Source organism: Dromiciops gliroides, chromosome 1 (genome assembly GCF_019393635.1).
Source record: "Dromiciops gliroides isolate mDroGli1 chromosome 1, mDroGli1.pri, whole genome shotgun sequence".
Lineage (NCBI taxonomy): Eukaryota > Metazoa > Chordata > Mammalia > Microbiotheria > Microbiotheriidae > Dromiciops > Dromiciops gliroides.
Genome location: NC_057861.1, coordinates 618,906,722 through 618,926,301, shown reverse-complemented (window position 1 = coordinate 618,926,301; position 19,580 = coordinate 618,906,722). Strand labels below are relative to the sequence as shown.

The window sequence follows — 19,580 nt, the reverse complement described above, 5'->3', positions numbered from 1 at the left end:
CATCCATCACCTTAGCTCAGGTTTAAAATGCCAAGTTATACCACTTGTACAAGAAGGAGAGCTCAGTTCTTAGAGCACTGACCTGTCTTCATTTACTACTTGTCATCATGCTCCATTTGCCCTTAAGGTTCTCTACTGTTCACTTTCCTCCTTCTTCCCCTTTTTTTTTTTTTTTTTTTGGTGGGGCAATGAGGGTTAAGTGACTTGCCCAGGGTCACACAGCTAGTGTCAAGTGTCTGGGGCTGGATTTGAACTCAGGTCCTCCTGAATCCAAGGCCAGTGCTTTATCCACTGTGCCACCTAGTGCCACCCCCACCCCCCCACACACACTATGTCACCACTATGTCACCAGCTCAACTGATGTCCATGTCTCTGACCCTTGGAAATTCTGTGCAATCTCTTTAGCCTGTAAGAAAGGTCTCGTTTAGGAGTCTGTACTTCTATCAGTCACCTCATGGTCATCATGTCTGTTTTCCCTGTCATCTTCAGTCCCTTTTTCTTGGAACTTCCTTGATGTTCCTTGCACAAGATGCTCCATCTCTTGACCCTGGGCATTTTCATTGACTTTTCTCCCATGCCTGGAACTCTCTCTGTTCATCTCCACCTCCTAACTTCCCTGGATTCTTTCAAGTCTCAGCCAAAGTTTCATCTTCTATAACAGGCTTTTCCCAGTCCGTTTAATGCTAGTACCTTCTCTCTGTTGATTATCTCTAGTTTATTCATAGTATGTTATCTCCCCCATTAGACTGTAAACTCCCTGAGAGCAGGAACTGTCTTTTCTTTTTATTCCCCAAACTTAAGCATAGTGCCTGGCATATAGTAGGTGCTTAATAAATGCTAATTGACTGGGTGGTATTTGGTTGCTGCAGTTAGAACAGTATCATCCACAAATGATGCCATCTGGAGAACCTTACCATCTAGAGAAAATCCCTTTCCAAAGGCATCCCTATGACAATGGTAGCACCTTTGGAAAATGTTTTGTCTCCCTCTTTTATGTCTCACTTGATATCATTAATTGACACAAAGTTTCTTCTCTAGTTACATTTGTCATGAAATCTTGTTTGATCTTCAGATGCATGGCAGACACCTTGTTGAAGGAGAACTTTGGGGCAGCTAGGTGGTGCAGTGGATAGAGCACCGGCCCTGGAGTCAGGAGTACCTGAGTTCAAATCTGGCCTCAGACACTTAACACTTACTAGCTGTGTGACCCTGGGCAAGTCACTTAACCCCCATTGCCTCACAAAAAAAAAAAAGAGAACCTTTAAGGTGGCATTTTGCTCTAACGTGTGTGTGTGTGTGTGTGTTTATATACGTATATGTGTGTGTGCATATGTTTTTGCATTCTAGGTCAAATTAACAAGCATTTATTAGCATGTAATATGTGAGATGCACTGTAACTAAATACTAGGGGTGGCAAAAAGGCAAAAGCAATAAACATATAGGTCTTATATTCTCTACACCACTCAGTGAGTTCTATAGACTGTGAAGATATGAACTAATAAAGAAAATAGATTTCAAAAGCCAGCCTTGTTAATTTTTGTCAAATATAGCTTTAATATATACATGTCATTACCATAAATATTTATAGAGTTTGGAAAGTTGGTGTGTAGGTTGGCAGTTACTGATCTCTGTAGTTTCTTTTTTGCTCACTGTGCATGACTTTATTTTCTATTTTTTTTAGTAACCTATTTGAAAATATCTTGAACATAGATTCCTGTCTTTAGCATTATGTTATTTCTAGTGCAGTGTCTCTTATTTCCTTTCAAGAACCATTCCTTGTTACAAAGAAAATGTCACACAGAAAAAACAAAACCACCTGTGTGGAATATTCAATAACTGTAGATACCAAGAGGAAGTGAAGGTCAAATGTTTTTCCCAGCTTATTTTCTTGTATGATTTCTACTTCCTTATATTTTAAATCAACTACCGCAGTATTCAAGCCCAAATGTGGTAGTTTCACTGCTACTATGATGAGAATTGTTCACTCTAGAGAACTAGGTCGTTTGTTCAATTTCACTTCTCTTTGTTGTTCTTCTAGTTTCATTTATCAATACTTATTAGGATGATCTAGTTTATTAATTGGGTCTCACACCCAAGTCATCTGCAAGTTCTTTCTCATTTCTACTGCTTTTCATTTTTTTGAGAAATGATATTACATATAATTTTCTGTCATCACCTTTTGTAATGTTTTACACATGAACTCATACCCTAATTTGTTGTTGCTCTTTTGTAATGTTTTTCAAATAAGCTTGTACCCTAAATTGTTATTGCTCTTGACTACTATATTTCTTTGCTTAACCAGGAGATTATTTGCTGTCTGAGGTGGTTTGGATTTATTCTTTTAACTTCCTCATTGGGGTGCTTGTTTTGCTTAACTTAAGCTTTTCTAAGAAATGATAGGAATGAGTCAGAATCTACTTTTGTCCACTTTCAGGGTCAGCAGCTTATTTTTGGTTAGGTTTTTGCATGCCATGTCTTATCTTCTTTCTTTTAATTTGCTGTTAATTTAGAACTTTGCTCTAACTATAACAATAATCTGATGCAGATATCACCAGTAATTCATTGCTTCCCATATATTAATATATAAATACTATTTTAAATATTTAGTGCTCACTGTGTCTGTCATCTTTCAACTATCTTTTTTTTGTTGTTTGTTTGTTTTGTTTTTGTGGGGCAATGAGGGTTAAGTGACTTGCCCAGGGTCACACAACTAGTGTCAAGTGTCTGAGGGCCGGATTTGAACTCGGGTCCTCCTGAATCCAAGGCCAGTGCTTTATCCACTGTGCCACCTAGCTTCCCCATAACTATCTTCTGAGAGAGAGAGAGAGGAGAGAGAGAGATGACTTTTGATCCTCTGTAAGCTTTTGATCTCATTTCTTTGTCCTGAACATATTTTCCAATTTTTTTATTTGTTTATTTTTAGCCTTTTCTTTGTACCCACATTCTCTTGGAAGTCACTGCTTATCATAATATAGTTTGAACCCTAGATTTAGAGGAGCTCGTTAGGTTCTTCCTAGAATTGAGAAGCAGCATGTTACAGTGGAATGCAAAATGAATTTGGGAGTCAGAAGACCTGTGGTTAAATCCCAGCTCTGGCACATGATCTGTATGGCCTTGAACAAGTGGTTTCACCTTTCTCGTCTTCATTTTCCTCAAATCTGAAATGAGGGTTTTGGACTGGACAACCTTTGAAAGTCTCTTCAGTTTCACACCTATGAACCTATGCGGTCTGCTTAACCAGATTTGACAAGTGTCGGTGTGTCACTGGCAGCTGGATTCCAGGTGTTCTGGCCAATATGCATTCTGAATGCTGTAAGGCAAGTTGAACAAGGGTCAGATGAAGTTAGATTTCTTGTTGCTCTTAGGCATGCCATGAAACAAGTTCTGCTGGACTCTTCATTTCTCTGAGGGAATCTGTGAACTTTCCTTCCTCTTAACTCCAACTCTATATTGCTTGGTTTTATTTTGAGCGAGAATATTCATATGGATATGCTTTTGTTCCTTCAGTTCTGTTCCTTTTGCAGCCAGAAGAAAAAGAGAGAATCTGAAACCTTGGACACTGAAAGCCATTGTAATTTTATCTTTCTTCTGGGAGCTAGGGTCAAAGAATGATTTATGACCCTTGACATGCATGCTGACATAGGGTCAAAAACTCAGTGCCATGTTCCTCTGTACCATGATGTAGTCTTGGAGCAGGTTTTAATGGGGATAGAATGCTATAGATTTTTTAAAAAAATGGATGCTTTTGTTTTGCTATCACTTTACTTTACAGATACCTCCCTCCATTTCCTGCCCAACAGACTAATCCTTTGTAACAAAGAATAAAACAGAAGGAGTGATAGGGGCAGCAATGTAACAAAACTAACCAATACTTATACAACTTGAATCTGATAGTATTTGTAGAATTCCACAGCCATAGTCCACCCTCTTCTGAAGAGAAGAAAAGGTTCAATTTTATATTCTTTGTAATTTGGTCAAAATTACACAGTGTTGGGTTTCTCTTTATTTTTGTTCTTTTCATTTACATTGCAGTCTGTATTTTATTTATATAGAGCACATTGTTAACAGTGATATCCATCTGTGTAATTTATTAGTAGCACTTAGTTTCTTAATGGCTTTTGTTTTACTTGAGGGTTTTGCTTTTAAAGGAAAATGCTGGAATCTTGTGGAGACGCCCAGAATCTCTTGGCTCAAGAACTCTCCTCAAACATGAAGTTTTTGTTGAGAAAGAGATTGTGGAACACTGGTAATATTGCAGAGGTAAGTTATTTTTTATTATGGTATCAAAGAAAGAAAGTGTAAAGATGAAAGCAAGTTTTATTTTTGAGGGGAAGGAAAAAGGCTAATGGACTGAAGCATGAATGTCTCAAAGTGGGTGAGCAAGTTTATTTTGTCATGCTACATATAAATAAATACATACGTGTGTATATATATATGTGTGTGTGTCTATGTATGTCTATGTCTGTAGATATAGATATATATTATGCACACACACAAACTCTTCTTTCAAATTGGCTTGTGTTACTTAATGTTTTAGCAAGCTGAAATTTTACCAGCATGGCTATTTGCTCTACCTACCCATTTTAAAATCCTTTGTACCTTAGTACAAAGTTTCGTTAAACTGTGGGTCATGTAACTGAATGGTGGGAGTCACAAAAAATTTGGCAACATAAAAGGTTATGTATATCTATTTTATATACCTGTACGCCCTGGCTTGCATAAAATTTCTCTGGCAAAAAGGGGTAGCAAGTGGAAAAACTGTAAGAAGCTCTGCCTTAGTATATGCTTCTTCATGATTTCCTGAAGAAAAAAACAATCCTCATGGGATGGGCAAACTTCATAGGCTACGTGGCTTTCTCAAGGCTAGTCTTTGGAGAGCAAATACACAGGACCATTGCCAGACCCGTACTTGGAAGCCTTGTCTTGCTAGATAGGGGCCCTTTGGAACCTTTGCCCAGTGGCTCAGCCTTCAAGAATCCAGGGCCATCCTCTGCTCCACTGTGCAGCATTAGAGGACTTTATTGGAAGTTTAAAATGTGTTGGTGTGTGTGAGTGTGTGTGGCAATTGGGGTTAAGTGACCTTCCCAGGGTCACACAGCTATAAAGTGTTAAGTGTCTGAGGCCTTAAAATGTGTTTTTTAAAACTTCAAGATCTTGACTTTTTTAAAAAATCTGAATTTATAACATTTCATTCTTCTTTTTTTCCAGGGTGGATATCCCAAACATTCAGAAACAAAGGAAACAACTTTCTAATTGGAATTAGACTGGGTTCCGGTCAGAGCTAGGTAAACCTTAGACAGTGCTTTTTGAAAAAATGCTAAATGCACCATCCCTCAAATTTCTAGCAGCTTTAGCCTACCTACAACACTCTTAGACGCATTTGCGTGTTCCCAAAATTCATAATATTTTACTTATAGATGAGACCTTTCTGATGTCACTTGGAACATAGGGATTTTCGGTTTAGACACAGTTCAAAAAAGCTTAGTTATTTAGTTGCTTAGTCATGTGGTTAGAAGTAGGAGAGTAAAAAGGGCTAGACAAGGAATAAAGGAGGATGCTTCTTACCTAATGATCTCCCATGATGGGAAACTACTTTTTAAAGCATCCCATTCTACATTCAAACAGCTCTGGTTAAGGTTTTCCTTCTTATCAAACCCAAATATGCCTCCCTTTCCAACCATTGCTTTTATTTTCTGGAGTCAGACCCGACCAAGTCTCTTCACCTGACCATCCTCTAAGGATCTGAAGAGTTCTGTTATGCCTCCTTTTAAGTTTTTCTTCTCTGAGCTAAATCTCCATAGTTCTTTCAGCCATTCCTTATGTGACATAATTTCCTATTCCATTGGTCATCCTTATCTGGACACATTCCATCTTTTCAGTGACCTTCCTGAAATGGGGTACCCAGCAGCAAACACATATTTCAGGTGTTATCCAACAAGGAACCGCTGTGGTGGAACTTTTGTTGTATGGGTGCCAGAATGCTCATGTACAGAAAGCAGGCCAGTGTCTCAAGAGCTGATAAGCCAGTGATAAATCCTTTTCCAAGAAAGGGGTCGTGAAAGGCTTGAAACTTGACATGGTTCTATGGTGATAAGGATTCCTAAACTCATTATGGGGGGCATGGATTCATGAGATGGGGGACTGCTTGTGGGAGGGGCTTTGAAGCTAGAAAATGGAGTGAGAGCAAATGGAACACTTGGTGGCTTCTGAGCAGGAACATGGCAGTCTTTCAGTAATGCCTGTAGGTAAGAGAAAAACGTTGTTGTTAAGGGGTTGTTTGTGAAGAAAAATATCCTGCTAGGAGAAAAAAAAATTGGACCTCAAAGTTGGTTGTCCTTGGTGGTGTTTATTTACCCCATTCCCCACATTTCTCAGCCTTTTCACAGAGACATTCTGAACTTTTGTACTCAAGAAGAAAAGACTTCTCAGGGTAGAGCATGTGTCCCAGTGGGGGAGGTGGTCAGTGAGAAGTTTGTCAGCATCAGCCCTCATTTATAAGCTTAGGTTTACAAGGCCAAGCTTTGATTTGCAGTGGAACCAGGCTCATAAGTCTTCAGGAACTAACTTTCAGGGACTTCCATCAAAGATAGACTCTTTAAAAGAAGAGATGGATGAGGCCGCGAATAAAGTGGACAATGCAAGGTACACTGGCTTCATAACAACAGCAGTCTGTTTTGTTGAGATTTAACGCTGAATGTTAGTACAAAGGACTAAATTTTCTTGATAAATATTTACGTTTAAATTGATTTTGATGCAAAAAAAATCATAACACCATATGTGTCACTTCTTGCTGCGTCCCTGTTAAGATTCTTTGTCTCTTTATTCTCATTCCTTTTCCTCATATGCTCACTGTTATATCGTGCTCCATTCTTCTATAAATTTTTTTGGGGGGGGCACATTATGTTATAAGCATCTTTCCAAATTTCTTGATATTCTTCATATTTTTCAATCACAATTGCATTGTATATTCTGTTGCATTAACATTCTACAATTTATTAACAATACCCCCTCTTGGACATTTACGTTCCTTCTAGCTTTTTTGCCTTCATGTATAATGCTACAATGAAAATTCCTGAACATTTGGCTCTTTTTTTGCTTTGTTTTGTTTTCTGTTTCTTTGTTTTCAGTAGCTTTTTTAGGATGTATTTTCCGCAACTAAAGTATTGGGCACAAAGGGTATTGTTATTTTTGTAACCTTTATCACAAATTCTTTCTTCTCCCTTTCTACTTAATCCAGGATCAGCTTGCTGCAGACATGTATAACTTTGTGGCTAAAGAAGGGGAGTATGCCAGATACTTTGTTACGGTAGGTCTGTTTATTCTCCATAGAAATGTGCAGTTTTACAGAAATGAACTGTCTTTGTTTTGTTTGAAGACCCGTACCATGTTTTGTCCATTGAAAACAAAGATCACATTTCTTTTGCTCAACCGTGTTGTGGTGTATTCATCAACGCTAACATTGCCTTTGTTTTTGAATGTGGGTTCTGTTCCCAGTTATTAGAAGCCCAAGCAGATTACCATAGAAAAAGCCTTAGCTGTCCTTAGAAAAGGCCCTCCCTGAAATCCAGGCCCATCAAGGTAATGTAACTTGTGTTCTTGCCTGAATCTTCTCTCTGCCTTTGCCCCCTCTGCAGTCTTCTTCTTCACCTTGCCTCCTTTGCATGCAGTCCCTAATAATAATGCCCCCTTTTGTTCTGGGAAGTGCTGTTCCCCAGCATATTTTCATCTCTTGCTGCTGCATACTCTAATTCCTTCTAAAACTAGCTTTACCGTACTAACAAAACACATGCTGTCCTTTCTGAAACCTACAACTTTTTTTTTTTGAGTAGCATTATGTTATTTTGTCCACCTCCTTGAGGTAGGTAAAGGTGTATGATTGCATTATCTCTTCCAGAATCTAACAGTTGAGTTGCTGAACTATTAAACCCTAGAATTGAAACTTCCAATCATTGTTCCCAAAAAATTACCCTGGATTTTTTTTTTTGAGTATTCTAAAAATCGATGTCATACACTGGCACAGCTGGTGAAGGCACACCTACCTGGTGAGGGCCAGATCAGAACCTTTTCTTATCTACTCTGTTTCTGCCTTTGTGCAGAACTTCTTTCCCAAGAACATCACATATTTGCTCCCTTGTCTTGGAGGCTCGACGAGCATACCTCCAAGTTATGAGGACTCTAGAAATTTACCCTGATGATCACTTTTATGAGGAGGGTGTGTGTGTGTGTGTGTGTGGTGTGGTGAGGAGAGAGAGAGAGAGAGAGAGAGAGAGAGAGGAGAGGAGAGAGAGAGATGCTGGGGGGGTAGACAAAGACAGGCAGACTGTGAGAGACGTTCAGAGGGATATGAATGGCTATGTGCCATTGAAGTTGGTCCTTGAATTAAGGTAGTGCTTTACTCATCCTTCAGCCTTAGCTAGACCAGGAGAGCTAAGCTGGACCTGAGCTCTAAATCTGGGCACATGAGCTTGTCTATTACATTTTGGAGAGTTATTATGGACTCCTGGCTTGTGCTGAAGCTTTTTGTTTATAGAACTAGAAAGCCAATGATAAACTTGCAGACCGGGCAGTTTGGCTTTCTTGGCTGACCAGTGTGAGATCTTCATAGACCCAGGGCTCATGTGTGTCACTCACCCTTTCTCCCAGAGATTTGGCAGATTTCTAAGATTCCTGTCCTCAATTCTTAAATGACAAAATTTTCCAAGTTTCTTATGGTGGTGGTGCTTAGAAATGTACATTAAGTTGTTGGGATGTGGTGAACTAATAATGTATGTAAAGTTGGTAGAGCAAGAGTCTAATAGAGAAAACTGAGCTTGGAAAAATACAGACTCATAATAGTAGTTTACAGGTATTGGTTCAGGCAAAAAAGACATGTGCATGAGGATTATGGCGAATGAGGAATGTTTGAGTGTTCATTGGGAGAAAACTTGGAGCCATTAACAACTGACATTTATGTTGAACTTCAGGGTTTGTTTACAAAGTATTTTTCCTCACATCAACACACTGCAACTACCATTATCTCTACTTTCTAGATAAGGAAATAGGCTTGAAATTGTAATTTACCCAAGGTCACATGGCTAAGTAAGTGTCAAGAACTATGGCTCAGACCCTGACCTTAACCCTAGTGGTCTATGTATCATTCTGCCCATCAGTGAAACATGGAATAGGAAAGTTTTAAACTTTCCTAAACTTTACTGCTCATGAATATAATTTGTTGACAATAAAAGATAAGTTTAGAGGTCTGGCACAGAAGAGGCTAGTAACAGTGCCCTCCATAGGCCTTTGCAGGAAGCACAGGTAGCCAGTTAGGAGACTGTTGTATGGTTGATGTACAAAAGGAGTTACTTATCTCAAGAGTTTGTTCAGAGATGATGGTGGGAGTCCTTCGCAAGCATTTGGGAAATCCTACACATGGAATGGCCATGTCTGGTCTCTGTTGTTGGCAGCATTACTCACTCCCTAGACCAGTCCACTGCAGTGGCTTTGGTTTTCATACCCCTCTGCTAAAAAGACTCCAGGCCTGACACTCTATCCACTGTGCCACCTAGCTGCCCTAATTCTTACCTGGTCTTCAGGGCCCAGCTCAAGTTCCACCTCCTCTGTGAAACCTTCCCTTACCACTAAAGCCTTCAGTGACCTCTTTTTCCTCAAAAATCCCAAGATCACCTACTATTTGTACAATCATTTGGCACTTTCCACACATGCCCAGTATTAATTTCTTTTCCTAAATGTCCTGTCTTCCTTACTAAAAATATCAGTTACTTGAGGGACAAAGACCAGACCTTCATCTTTGTTTCTTCCACATCACCTAGAATGGTACCTTGTATACAGACATTCAGTAAATATCATTTGATCATTGAAATATCAGAGCATTTCTATCAGAGCAATGGAAATGTAGAGACAAAAAAGGGAAAAGTTTTGGAAATCATCTGTTTGAGAATGATAATTGACCAGAGAGAGAGAGAAAAACAAAACGAAACCAAGAACTAGAAGTGTCCTAGGAATTATTCCTAGATAGAGGAACATGACCTAGGAGCAAAAAAATCTCCAGGCTTAACTTTGTTTTTGTTTTATTCCAAGAACTAGGGAGGGAGCCAGGGCTGAGTTATCTAAAGAAGGAAAGTCTTGTCACAAAAAAAGCTTGGCCTTGGAGTGAAGAAAAAGTCACCTAACTTCTCTAGACCTCAGTTTCTTTATCTGCCAAATGGGCAAAACATATTCACTTACTATACAGGACTTTGGTGAAGAAAGCACTTTGTAAATGGAATAATTCCTAGACGAGCGAGCAGGAGTATTGGATTACTTTTTATTGTCCCAGTAGGATCTGGTCCCAGCATTTTCTCTAGGACAGTGTGTGAAGTCAAAAGTTGAGGCTAGCTGGGCAGGGCACCATTAAGATGGGGGCTTCACAGAGTATTCCCTAAGCCTTCCTACACTCTTATTTTTCTTGCCTATCCATTTTCCCCACACTTCTTTACAATTGTTTTCCTGTCTTTCTGTGGTTAACATTTAATCTTTTCTATTTAGTTGGGGCTTTGGACTTTTGTGAGACATGATAGTTTTCTTTATTCACATACATTCAGTTCTTCTGAGGATTGCTGGGACACTGGCTGTCTGTATATAAGAGAGAGTTGGGTGATAGCTTGTGACTAAAGGCTTTTTTTTATTATTGAAGTTACCATAATCCAAATTGTAGATGCATAGCTAAGGATGTGAATGCTTCATGGTTTGTTGATTTGGTTTTTTTTTTTTTAAGAATAAAGTATTTCTAACAGGACCTTTCAGTAACTAGCTTTTGTATCAGTTATAGCTTCCACAAGCTTGTTGTTCAAAACTCTGGTTAGTCCAATACAGTTCAACAGATTTTTTTTTTTTTTTTAGTGAGGCAGTTGGGGTTAAGTGACTTGCCCAGGGTCACACAGCTAGTAAGTGTTAAGTGTCTGAGGCTGGATTTGAACTCAGGTACTCCTGACTCCAGGGCCAGTGTTCTATCCACTGCGCCACCTAGCTGCCCCTCAACAGATATTTATTAATCTTGCCTGTTATGTGCATTGTGCTACTCTCAACGATGGAAATGTAAAGACAGAAAAGGGAAAAGTTTTGGAAATCATCTGCTTGAGAATGATAATTGACCAGAGAGCTAAGAGAGCAGGGAGAGAGTAGAAGAAGGGAGCCCAGGACAGAACCTTGAAGGCAAAGTCCAGAGAAAACCAGAGAAGAGAGGAGAGTCTCATCAGGGAATAGGACAGCTGTTCAGAAAGGGGTGGGGTGGATGGCGGGTCACGTGTTGAAGAGAGTTGTAGTCTGAGAACTGGAAGAAACCTTTGGGTTTAGCAGGTTAGGAACCACGGATGAACTTGGAGAGAGGGTTTTCAGTCAAGGAAAGGAATTGGGAAGCCAGATTACAAGGGGCTGAGGAATGGACAGTAAAGAAGAGAAGATACTAGATAATTAAGAGTCTAGCTGTGAAGGGAAAAGGGGGGGAGGGGGAGGGAGGGAGGGAGGGAGGGAGAAGGATGACAGCTTGAGGGGGAGGATCAAGGGAAGCTCGAGCCCCACATATTTCATTCTGTTGTAAAACTCAGACCTTCAGAGCTATATTTCTGTTAGGGAATTATGTTCTCACTACCAGGATTTTAAAAGACCAAGTGCACAGTTTTTTTTGTTTTTTGTTTTTTTTGGGCGGGGGAATGAGGGTTAAGTGACTTGCCCAGGGTCACACAGCTAGTAAGTGTCAAGTGTCTGAGGCTGGATTTGAACTCAGGTCCTCCTGAATCCAAGGCCAGTGCTTTATCCACTGCGCCACCTAGCTGCCCCCCAAGTGCACAGTTTTTACTGACTCAGGAACTCTGTGTCCTCCAGATGGACCCCTTGGAAAAAGAGGGGGTGAGCCATGGATGAGAGAGGGTCAGAAAGTTCCAGAGGTGGGAGCACCTGCAGAGCCCATCTAACACACTCTGTACTTGGACAGAAGTCTGTTCTAGCTCCGAATCTTAAAGTTGGAAAAGTCTCTAGAGGCCGTCTGGCCTAATCTGCACTTGATCCAGAATCTTTCCTGCAGCACCCCGAACCATGAGCTGTCCGCCAGTCTCTGGGAGAGTGTACTAGTAAAGGTCTAACCCAGCTCCAAAAGGCTTTGTTAGTTCTGATGTCATATGTGATCCCTTCTAGTTCAGCGTACGAGGAAGCTTAAGTGAGACTCAGAGCGATAGAAACAAGATTGGTGCTTCTTTCAGTTTGATGAAATTATTTGCTTGCCTGCAATAAAACCATATTGAGATACATCTTTTCTCTAACTGGAAAGCTGATGCTAAGTTTTTTCTAGAGGAAAAAAATAAGTGTTGGTATTTTTCAACCCCCAAAATAAGATTATTGAATGTCAGAGCCGGAAATGACCTTAGAGATCACCTAGTCTGAACTCTTATTGTACAGTGGAGAAAACTGCTCCAAGTTAGGAGTTAAGGATGGAGCCAAGACTGGACCCCTGGTTTTCTGATCTTGATTCTAGGCCTGGTTCTTCTCAGTTCTCCGTTTCTGGGGCCTGAGGATCTATCTTTGGCCCTCCTCTCTCTGCTTTCTTCCCAGGCCATCTCTTTCACCACTTTAATTTGAAGTCCCACTGGGCAGATGGCCCTACTCCCCAAAGTCTGTCTATTCAGACCTGACCTCTCCTGTGTTCTAGATCTGTATCCTCAACTTTGTCCTGAGCTACTCCAGCTGGGTCTCTCCTCTCAGTTAAGGAGCAAACATTTATTAAGTGCCTGCTGTGTGTCAGGACTCTGCTAGGTGCTCAAGGTCAAACACAGATGGTCCTGCCACCCAGGAGTTTACTATTAAGGGGAGGAACATGCATGCTCCTCAACTTCAGTCTGTCCCAAGCAGGGCTCATTTTTCTTTTCCTCTGAACTAGCATTTCTGTCTGTGCACACCCACCAGTTCACGAAGTGAATGCTCATAACCTTGGAGTCATCTTTGATTCCTTCATCTCCCTCACCACTCACATCCAATCAATTACAAAGGCCCATTGATTTTACTTGCACTACATCTCTGGCACCCACACCCTCTCGATTCCCATTGCTGCCACCACCCTTATTATTACCTCCTTGGCCTGCTGGAATAGCTTCTTGAAGGTCTTCCTCCCTTCATTTTTCTCTCCTCTAATCCATCATTCAAGTGCTACAGGACTCATTTTCCTTATGTATAAGTCTGACCATGCACTCTTCTGTCAGAAGTCTTACTGAGTCAGGCCTGAACTCCTCTGGGTGGCATTTGAGGTCCTCCAGAATTTGGGCCCACCCCCTCCCATCTAGCCTCATCTCTTCCACACATCACATGCTCTAGCTCCACCCCACTGTTCCATCCAAATCCGTCCTCACATTTGCAATCCGTTTTTACATCTTTGTGCCTCTGCCCAGTCTGTTCTTGGTTCCTAGAATGTCTTTTGTTGTTACCCTCTTTCTTTGCTTGCTAACTCTTTCTGCCTGTCCTGGAAAGTCTAACTCAAACCCTGCCACCTGCGTGAAGTCTCTCCTGGTCCCATCTCCTCAGCCCAGTGTCAAGCAGCAGTTGGTGTGTGTCGCTTTCTCATAAAACTTAGCAGCATATGTTTCATGTACCCCTTTAGACTGTGCATTCTAAGGGGAGGGGGGACCATGGCCCATTTAGACTTTGTTTTTCCCCCAGCACCTAGAATAGTGCTTTATATACAGATAGTACTTAACAAATGTTTATTTTCTTTATATTTTCCCCACACCAGGCAAGCTAGTCCCAGCTTGCTGCTAAGCCCTAGTGTGTGCATTCTGAGAACAGAAGGCAGTGCTGACTGACACAACAGGGGCATTATCATTCCAGTGAGAGAGACTCAGAAAGGGTTAAGACCGGGCCCCTGTCTTCAAGGCACTTGAAGTCTTGTTAGGAAGGAAAAAAAGCATGGACACGAGTGATGATAATACAAAATAGGACATACTTGTATTTTAAAAGTACAGAGTTCTCTTTCGAGGGGAGAAAGACCATGGGTAATATATAGTTTTCTGGGGATCTGGGTTGGGTAGGGTGGAGTGAGGGAAAGCTTAATGAAGGAAGTGACATTTAAGGTGGGGCTTTCAAAAATGTGTAGAATCTCAGCTAGGATGTATTTTTCTTTTTAAAGTACATCCTCCTAATTTCCTGAAGTTCATCTCTGGTGGTACGGGAAGCAGATGGGTTTGTGAAAATATAAATGATTGATTGCCTTCCTGAATGTTATGCTGCTGTAGATAAATGGGCAGAAAAGCCTGCTTTTGGAACTCCATTAGAAGAGCATCTGAAACGTAGTGGACGGGACATTGCGCTGCCTATTGAAGCCTGTGTGATGCTGCTCTTAGAAACTGGCATGAAGGAGGAGGTGCGTGACTTCCCTCAGACCCTGCCCAGAGTGCTCTTGCCCTTCTCCTTTCGTTCTCTAAGTGCAGGGACAAAGACTCAGCACATCCTCTGTTGATAACGGATGCTCCGGTCTTTGGTTTTAAGTGTGTCCTGTTAGTTACATGACCTTGGAAAGTCCTTCCCCTTTCAGGCCCTCAGTTTTCTTGTTTTTAAACTGAAGGAGATGGTTTCTAAAGGCCCTTCTAGTTCTGAAGTCCTACGTTCTAGGGTTCCTTCATAAGACCTTTCAGCTCTGACAGCGTATCTGCTTAGGCCCCTTTTAGGTCTGACATCCCATGTTCTAAAGTCCCGACCAGGTCTGATATTGCATGTTCTCAGGTCCTTTCAGCTTTGACTCTTCTTGCTTCTATAATTGTTGTTTTATACAGGGACTTTTCAGAATTGGGGCTGGAGCATCCAAATTAAAGAAGCTAAAAGCCGCCTTAGACTGCTCTACATCTCAGCTGGATGAATTTTATTCAGACCCGCATGCTGTTGCAGGTAAACCTTAGCATATGCCAAACCAGTCACCAGCTAACCCGTGTTAGGGGTTCTTAGCATTCTTTATGTCATGGACCCCTTTGGCAGTCTGGTAAAGCCTCTGGACTCCTGAGAAACCTGTTTTTAAAAGCATAAAATAAAATGCATAATGTTACAAAGGAAACCAATTATATTGAAATCTAGTTACCAAAAGAGTCTTTAAAAAATTACAGACCCTGGGTTAAGAACCCTGTGCCAAGTGATGGCAGATGGGTGACACAGTCTTAGGCCATACTTCAGAGCTGGTGAACAGAGGAGAGTACCCATTTTAAACTATAGGTTTAAGCTCAATGGAAAACTAGTTTCCTTCTGGCCAGATTTCCTAGCATTCAAGGGAAAAATTTGCTTGAGTTGACACATCTGGCCACTTTATAAAAATTGAGGTAGTATAAAAATTGGGGGCAGCTAGGTGGCACAGTGGATAAAACACTGGCTTTGGATTCAGGAGGATCTGAGTTCAAATCCAGCCTCAGACACTTCACACTTACTAGCTGTGTGACCCTGGGCAAATCACTTAACGCTCATTGTCCTGCAAAAAAAAAAAATAATAATGATAATAATAAAATTGAGGTAGTCTTGATAATTGTATTGGGAAGACAGTGGGGAGAGCTCCAGGCTCAGAGTCAGAGGACCTGGACCTGGGACACAAGCCTTGGCCTAAGGACGGGCTGTGTGACCTTGGCAGACAGTTGCATATCACTGTCACTTTCTCATCTGAAAGGTGAATATGTAAATGAATAAATAAACAAGCACTTTTTGAGCACCTAATCAATAATTATATGGCAGGAACTGTGTTGCATTCTGGGAATACAAATGGAAAAGACAGTCCCTGATCTCAAAGAGCATTCTAATAAGGGGAGGCATTACCTGATGAGTAGGTGACCGACCGCACAGGGTAGTAGGAAGAAAGTTCTTTGTAGACCAGAAAGGACCTTGGAACAATGTGAGTGGTTGTTGTTCTGCCTCCTTTCTCAGAAATTCGGGTTGGGCTTGGGGAAATCATTGTCTCTCAGGAGCTGTCTCTGGAGCATACAGAGTATCTACTTCTCCCCTAACAGGTTTTCAAGGGAACTGAGGGTTTGCTTTATAAATTTGGGGGGTTTTCTCCCCATCCCACCCTCATCATGTTTTCCTTCTGTTTTAGAAAGAAACAAAGTAGTCAAAATACTTAAAAGTTTATTGTTGTTGTTGTTGTTTTTTTAAAGGAAGCCCCACATTGGGGGTGTGTGTGTGTGTGTGTGTGTGTGTGTGTGTGTACTCATATACACACTCGGGAAATTCATGTCATTTCAGGTGCCTTGAAGTCCTATTTACGGGAGTTGCCTGAACCTTTAATGACTTTTAACCTTTATGAAGAATGGACAAAAGTGGCCAGGTAAGGTCATGGAAGACTGAGGCCTGTTCAGTAGGGAGAGCCCTGGACTTTGAGTCAGAAGGCCAGGGTTTGCTTCCTGACCCTAATACTGGCTAGCTGTGCTGCCTTGGGCAAGGCCTAACACCTCTCTGAACCCTGATAGTCGTCTATAAAATCTCCTTATTGTCTCACAGAAAGCTAATTTTAAAACTGAAGTTCTATAGAAATGTAAGGTTTATTCTCCTCAACAGGTAAACACAATCAAAAATGATGGTCTCAGATCCTCACAATATAATCCTACTATCCCTTTACTTTTTTGGTGACAATTTATAAGTAAATCAGTGTTTTAATAACACTTAGGAGTTGTATGGCCTTGACCAAGTCTCCTAATCTTTCTAAACTTCAATTTCTTCATTTGTAAAATAAGAAAACCACTTGAAGGATTGTGAGGAAACAGCTTTATAAGCCTTGAAGTGTCCTGGAAACATGAACTATCATTATTAGCGATATCAACCAGTAAACATTTATTAAGTGCCACTTGTGTATTGGGCTCTATACTAAGTTCTGGAAATACAAAGAGGCAAAAGACAATCCCTTTCTTCAAGGAGCTTACAATCTATGGGGGCGACAGTTTGTAAAGAAATATATGAAAAGCAAGCTATAGATAGGATGAATAGATAGTAATTAACAGAGGGAAGTACCAGAATTAAGAGGGGTTGGGGAAGACTTGCTATAGAAGGTAGAATTTTAATTGGAACTGAAAGGAAGCCAGGGAGGTCATTAGTTGAAGCAGAGAAGGGAGAATGTTCCAGGCATGGGGGACAGACAGAATCCATATCACTTTAATCAAAATTTATTTGATAAATTTCATAAAATATGAACTTTTTTGCTTCAGTGTGCAGGACCAAGACAAAAAACTTCAAGATTTGTGGAGCATATGCCAGAAATTGCCAAAGCCAAATTTTGCCAATTTCAGGTTTGTATCGTTGCTGTGCTTGTTACTGTGATCTGATTCCTACCTAGCAAAAATGACAGCACACTGAAGACATTTGAGGGCCCCCCTGCTGGCCCTTTTAGCCTAATAGGACAAAATACTTGGGACTTGTCGCTTTCATTGTAGAGATCTCACTTTTACTGCTGTTTATTCGTATGCTATTTGGTGCCAAATAAGAATTAACATGAAAATGCTGATCAGCTGAATTTTCTGCTTAACTGTGGGCTAATCTATTCATTGAGTGAAATTTGCCTGTGAGTGGGAAGGATGTTCCAGTTGAGAAAATAGTTGGCTTTGCCTTTGGAATTTGTTTTGAACTATTTTGTTCTAATTTTATTCCAACCCTTCATTAATTCATTCATTTGTACCAAGGAACATGCTTCAAACCATTAGACAGTCCATTAGCTTCAGGTCAACACACTGTTTGAAAATTTTCTTTTTTATTATGTATGAATTTTATTAACAAACATTTACACACACACACACACACACACACACACACACACACACATACAGAACAAAAAGGAAGACTGAGTATGAAACTGAGATCTTTGATACTGGAATCAACACACTAGGAAAGAGGGTGTAGAAAGAAAAGTGCTGGCCTGGGAGTCAGGCCACCTGGACACCAGGCCTGGCTCTGTTGCCATCTGAAGTAGATAAAGCCCCTTTCTTTCTTTGAGCCTCAGCTCATTCATCTGTGAAATGAAAATAATGGATTAGATGATCTTGTAGGGGTCCTACTTGCTCTGTTAGTCTGTGTCCCTCTTAGGTCTATGTGTCTATTTTTCTAGGTAATGGACTATAGACTAATGAATATAGAGGAACAGTAAGCCTAGTAGAAAGAATAAAAGCTTTCCTCTAAGCTTCTTCAGAAGTCCCTGAGAAGGATGAGCATTTAAAAATAAATAGCAATTGGAAATGCTTCAATCTCACCAGTGGTCCTAAAAAATAATGGATCACTTATAAAATTCTTGTTAAAATAATCACATTGAAAGAAGCAATCATAAAAGTGTGAATCAGATTTCTTCTCCCTAATTGACTTCACTCATTCTTATTCTGTTAGCTTTATTGTACCATAATTTTAAAATTACAGAATAGTGCTTTTTTGGTATCATAGTAAGAAGTAAAATTCTAATGGATTAAGTATATTTTGCTTTGTGAAATAGGTTTGTTCCCCAAAATTTGTCTATAGAGCAAAATGTAGTAAAATGAATCGTGTTTTCCTATTGACTTCCTGTATAAAAGTAGTTATTTCAAAAGGGATTTTTAAAAACTTCCTAAAACAAAATATAGTCATATTAGAATGGAGAAAACCTTTTAAAAACCCAAATCTTTAAGCAAAAAGTGATTTGTTTGTCAATTAAACCAAAATGCTCAGAATAAGTCACAAGAGAGGCAGCATGGTATCAAAGTGCCTGGTTTCTGAATCACATACTGCCTGTGTGACCCAGGGCTAGTCATTTAAACTTCTTTGACCTAGGTTTTCTCACCTGTAAAATGAGGGGGCTGATCTCTATATGATCTCTAAGGTCCCCTTTCAGCTCTAGACCCAGTGACCCTATAAGTGAGATAGCTTTTAAAAAGTCTACTGGAAACTCTTTCTATAAGATGAGGTCACTAAAAGAGGAAGCTGAATTCCCTGTGTTTCCTAACCGTTTTTTTCTAGTTACCAAAGCAGACACTCCCATTTAAAATCCTCAACATTTCACTATTTCTTACAAGTCAGTTAAGTTGTGTATTTTCCCCATTTAATTAATTTAACAGCCCTGGCTTGGATGTTCAATTTCTCTCAGTGTCCCTTATATCTTTATAAGTTTGAAGCTGAGGACTTGCAAATTTTCCTCAGAAGATGAGAATTGGACTTTTCCTTTTCCTTTCTCCTTCCCTTCCTTCCTCTCCCTCCCCTCTCTCCCTCCCTAGCAATAAAGGAGACTGAGTAGTGTAGCAAAGTCCATGCTTACCTTGCTGCCCCATTCTGTGTTTGATGTAGTAGCCCTCCTCTGAAGTCTTATTGTAGAGTGAAGGCGCTCTGGGCTCAGGAAGGTTCTTTCAGCAGAGCACAAAGTCAGATAGTCCCTACCTAGGTGGAGTTCAGGTTAATGGCAGTGTCTGTGTCTGTCATCCGTGGACCAGCTAGCCAAGTGCAGAGGCTTATTGCCTAATGTTTGCTTATCAAATGGTGATATATTTTTGACCACAGCAACATAGGAAACACAGCCCCTGAAACCTGGAGTGAATTGCAGTTCACATGGGTGGGAATAATGTCACACAAATGAAATGACAAATTTT

General features: G+C 40.4%; 1 protein-coding gene across 1 annotated transcript in view; it reads left to right on the top strand.

The window, feature by feature from the left end:
* Positions 1–19,580, top strand: part of ARHGAP17 (Rho GTPase activating protein 17) — a 133,019-nt gene that overhangs the window by 86,299 nt on the left and 27,140 nt on the right. Inside the window, 10 exon segments of the mRNA XM_043999715.1 lie at positions 4,149–4,203; positions 4,206–4,246; positions 6,505–6,667; positions 7,238–7,306; positions 7,495–7,539; positions 7,542–7,578; positions 14,253–14,380; positions 14,790–14,901; positions 16,234–16,315; positions 17,190–17,270. Of these exon segments, the coding sequence (XP_043855650.1) occupies positions 4,149–4,203; positions 4,206–4,246; positions 6,505–6,667; positions 7,238–7,306; positions 7,495–7,539; positions 7,542–7,578; positions 14,253–14,380; positions 14,790–14,901; positions 16,234–16,315; positions 17,190–17,270 (813 nt within the window).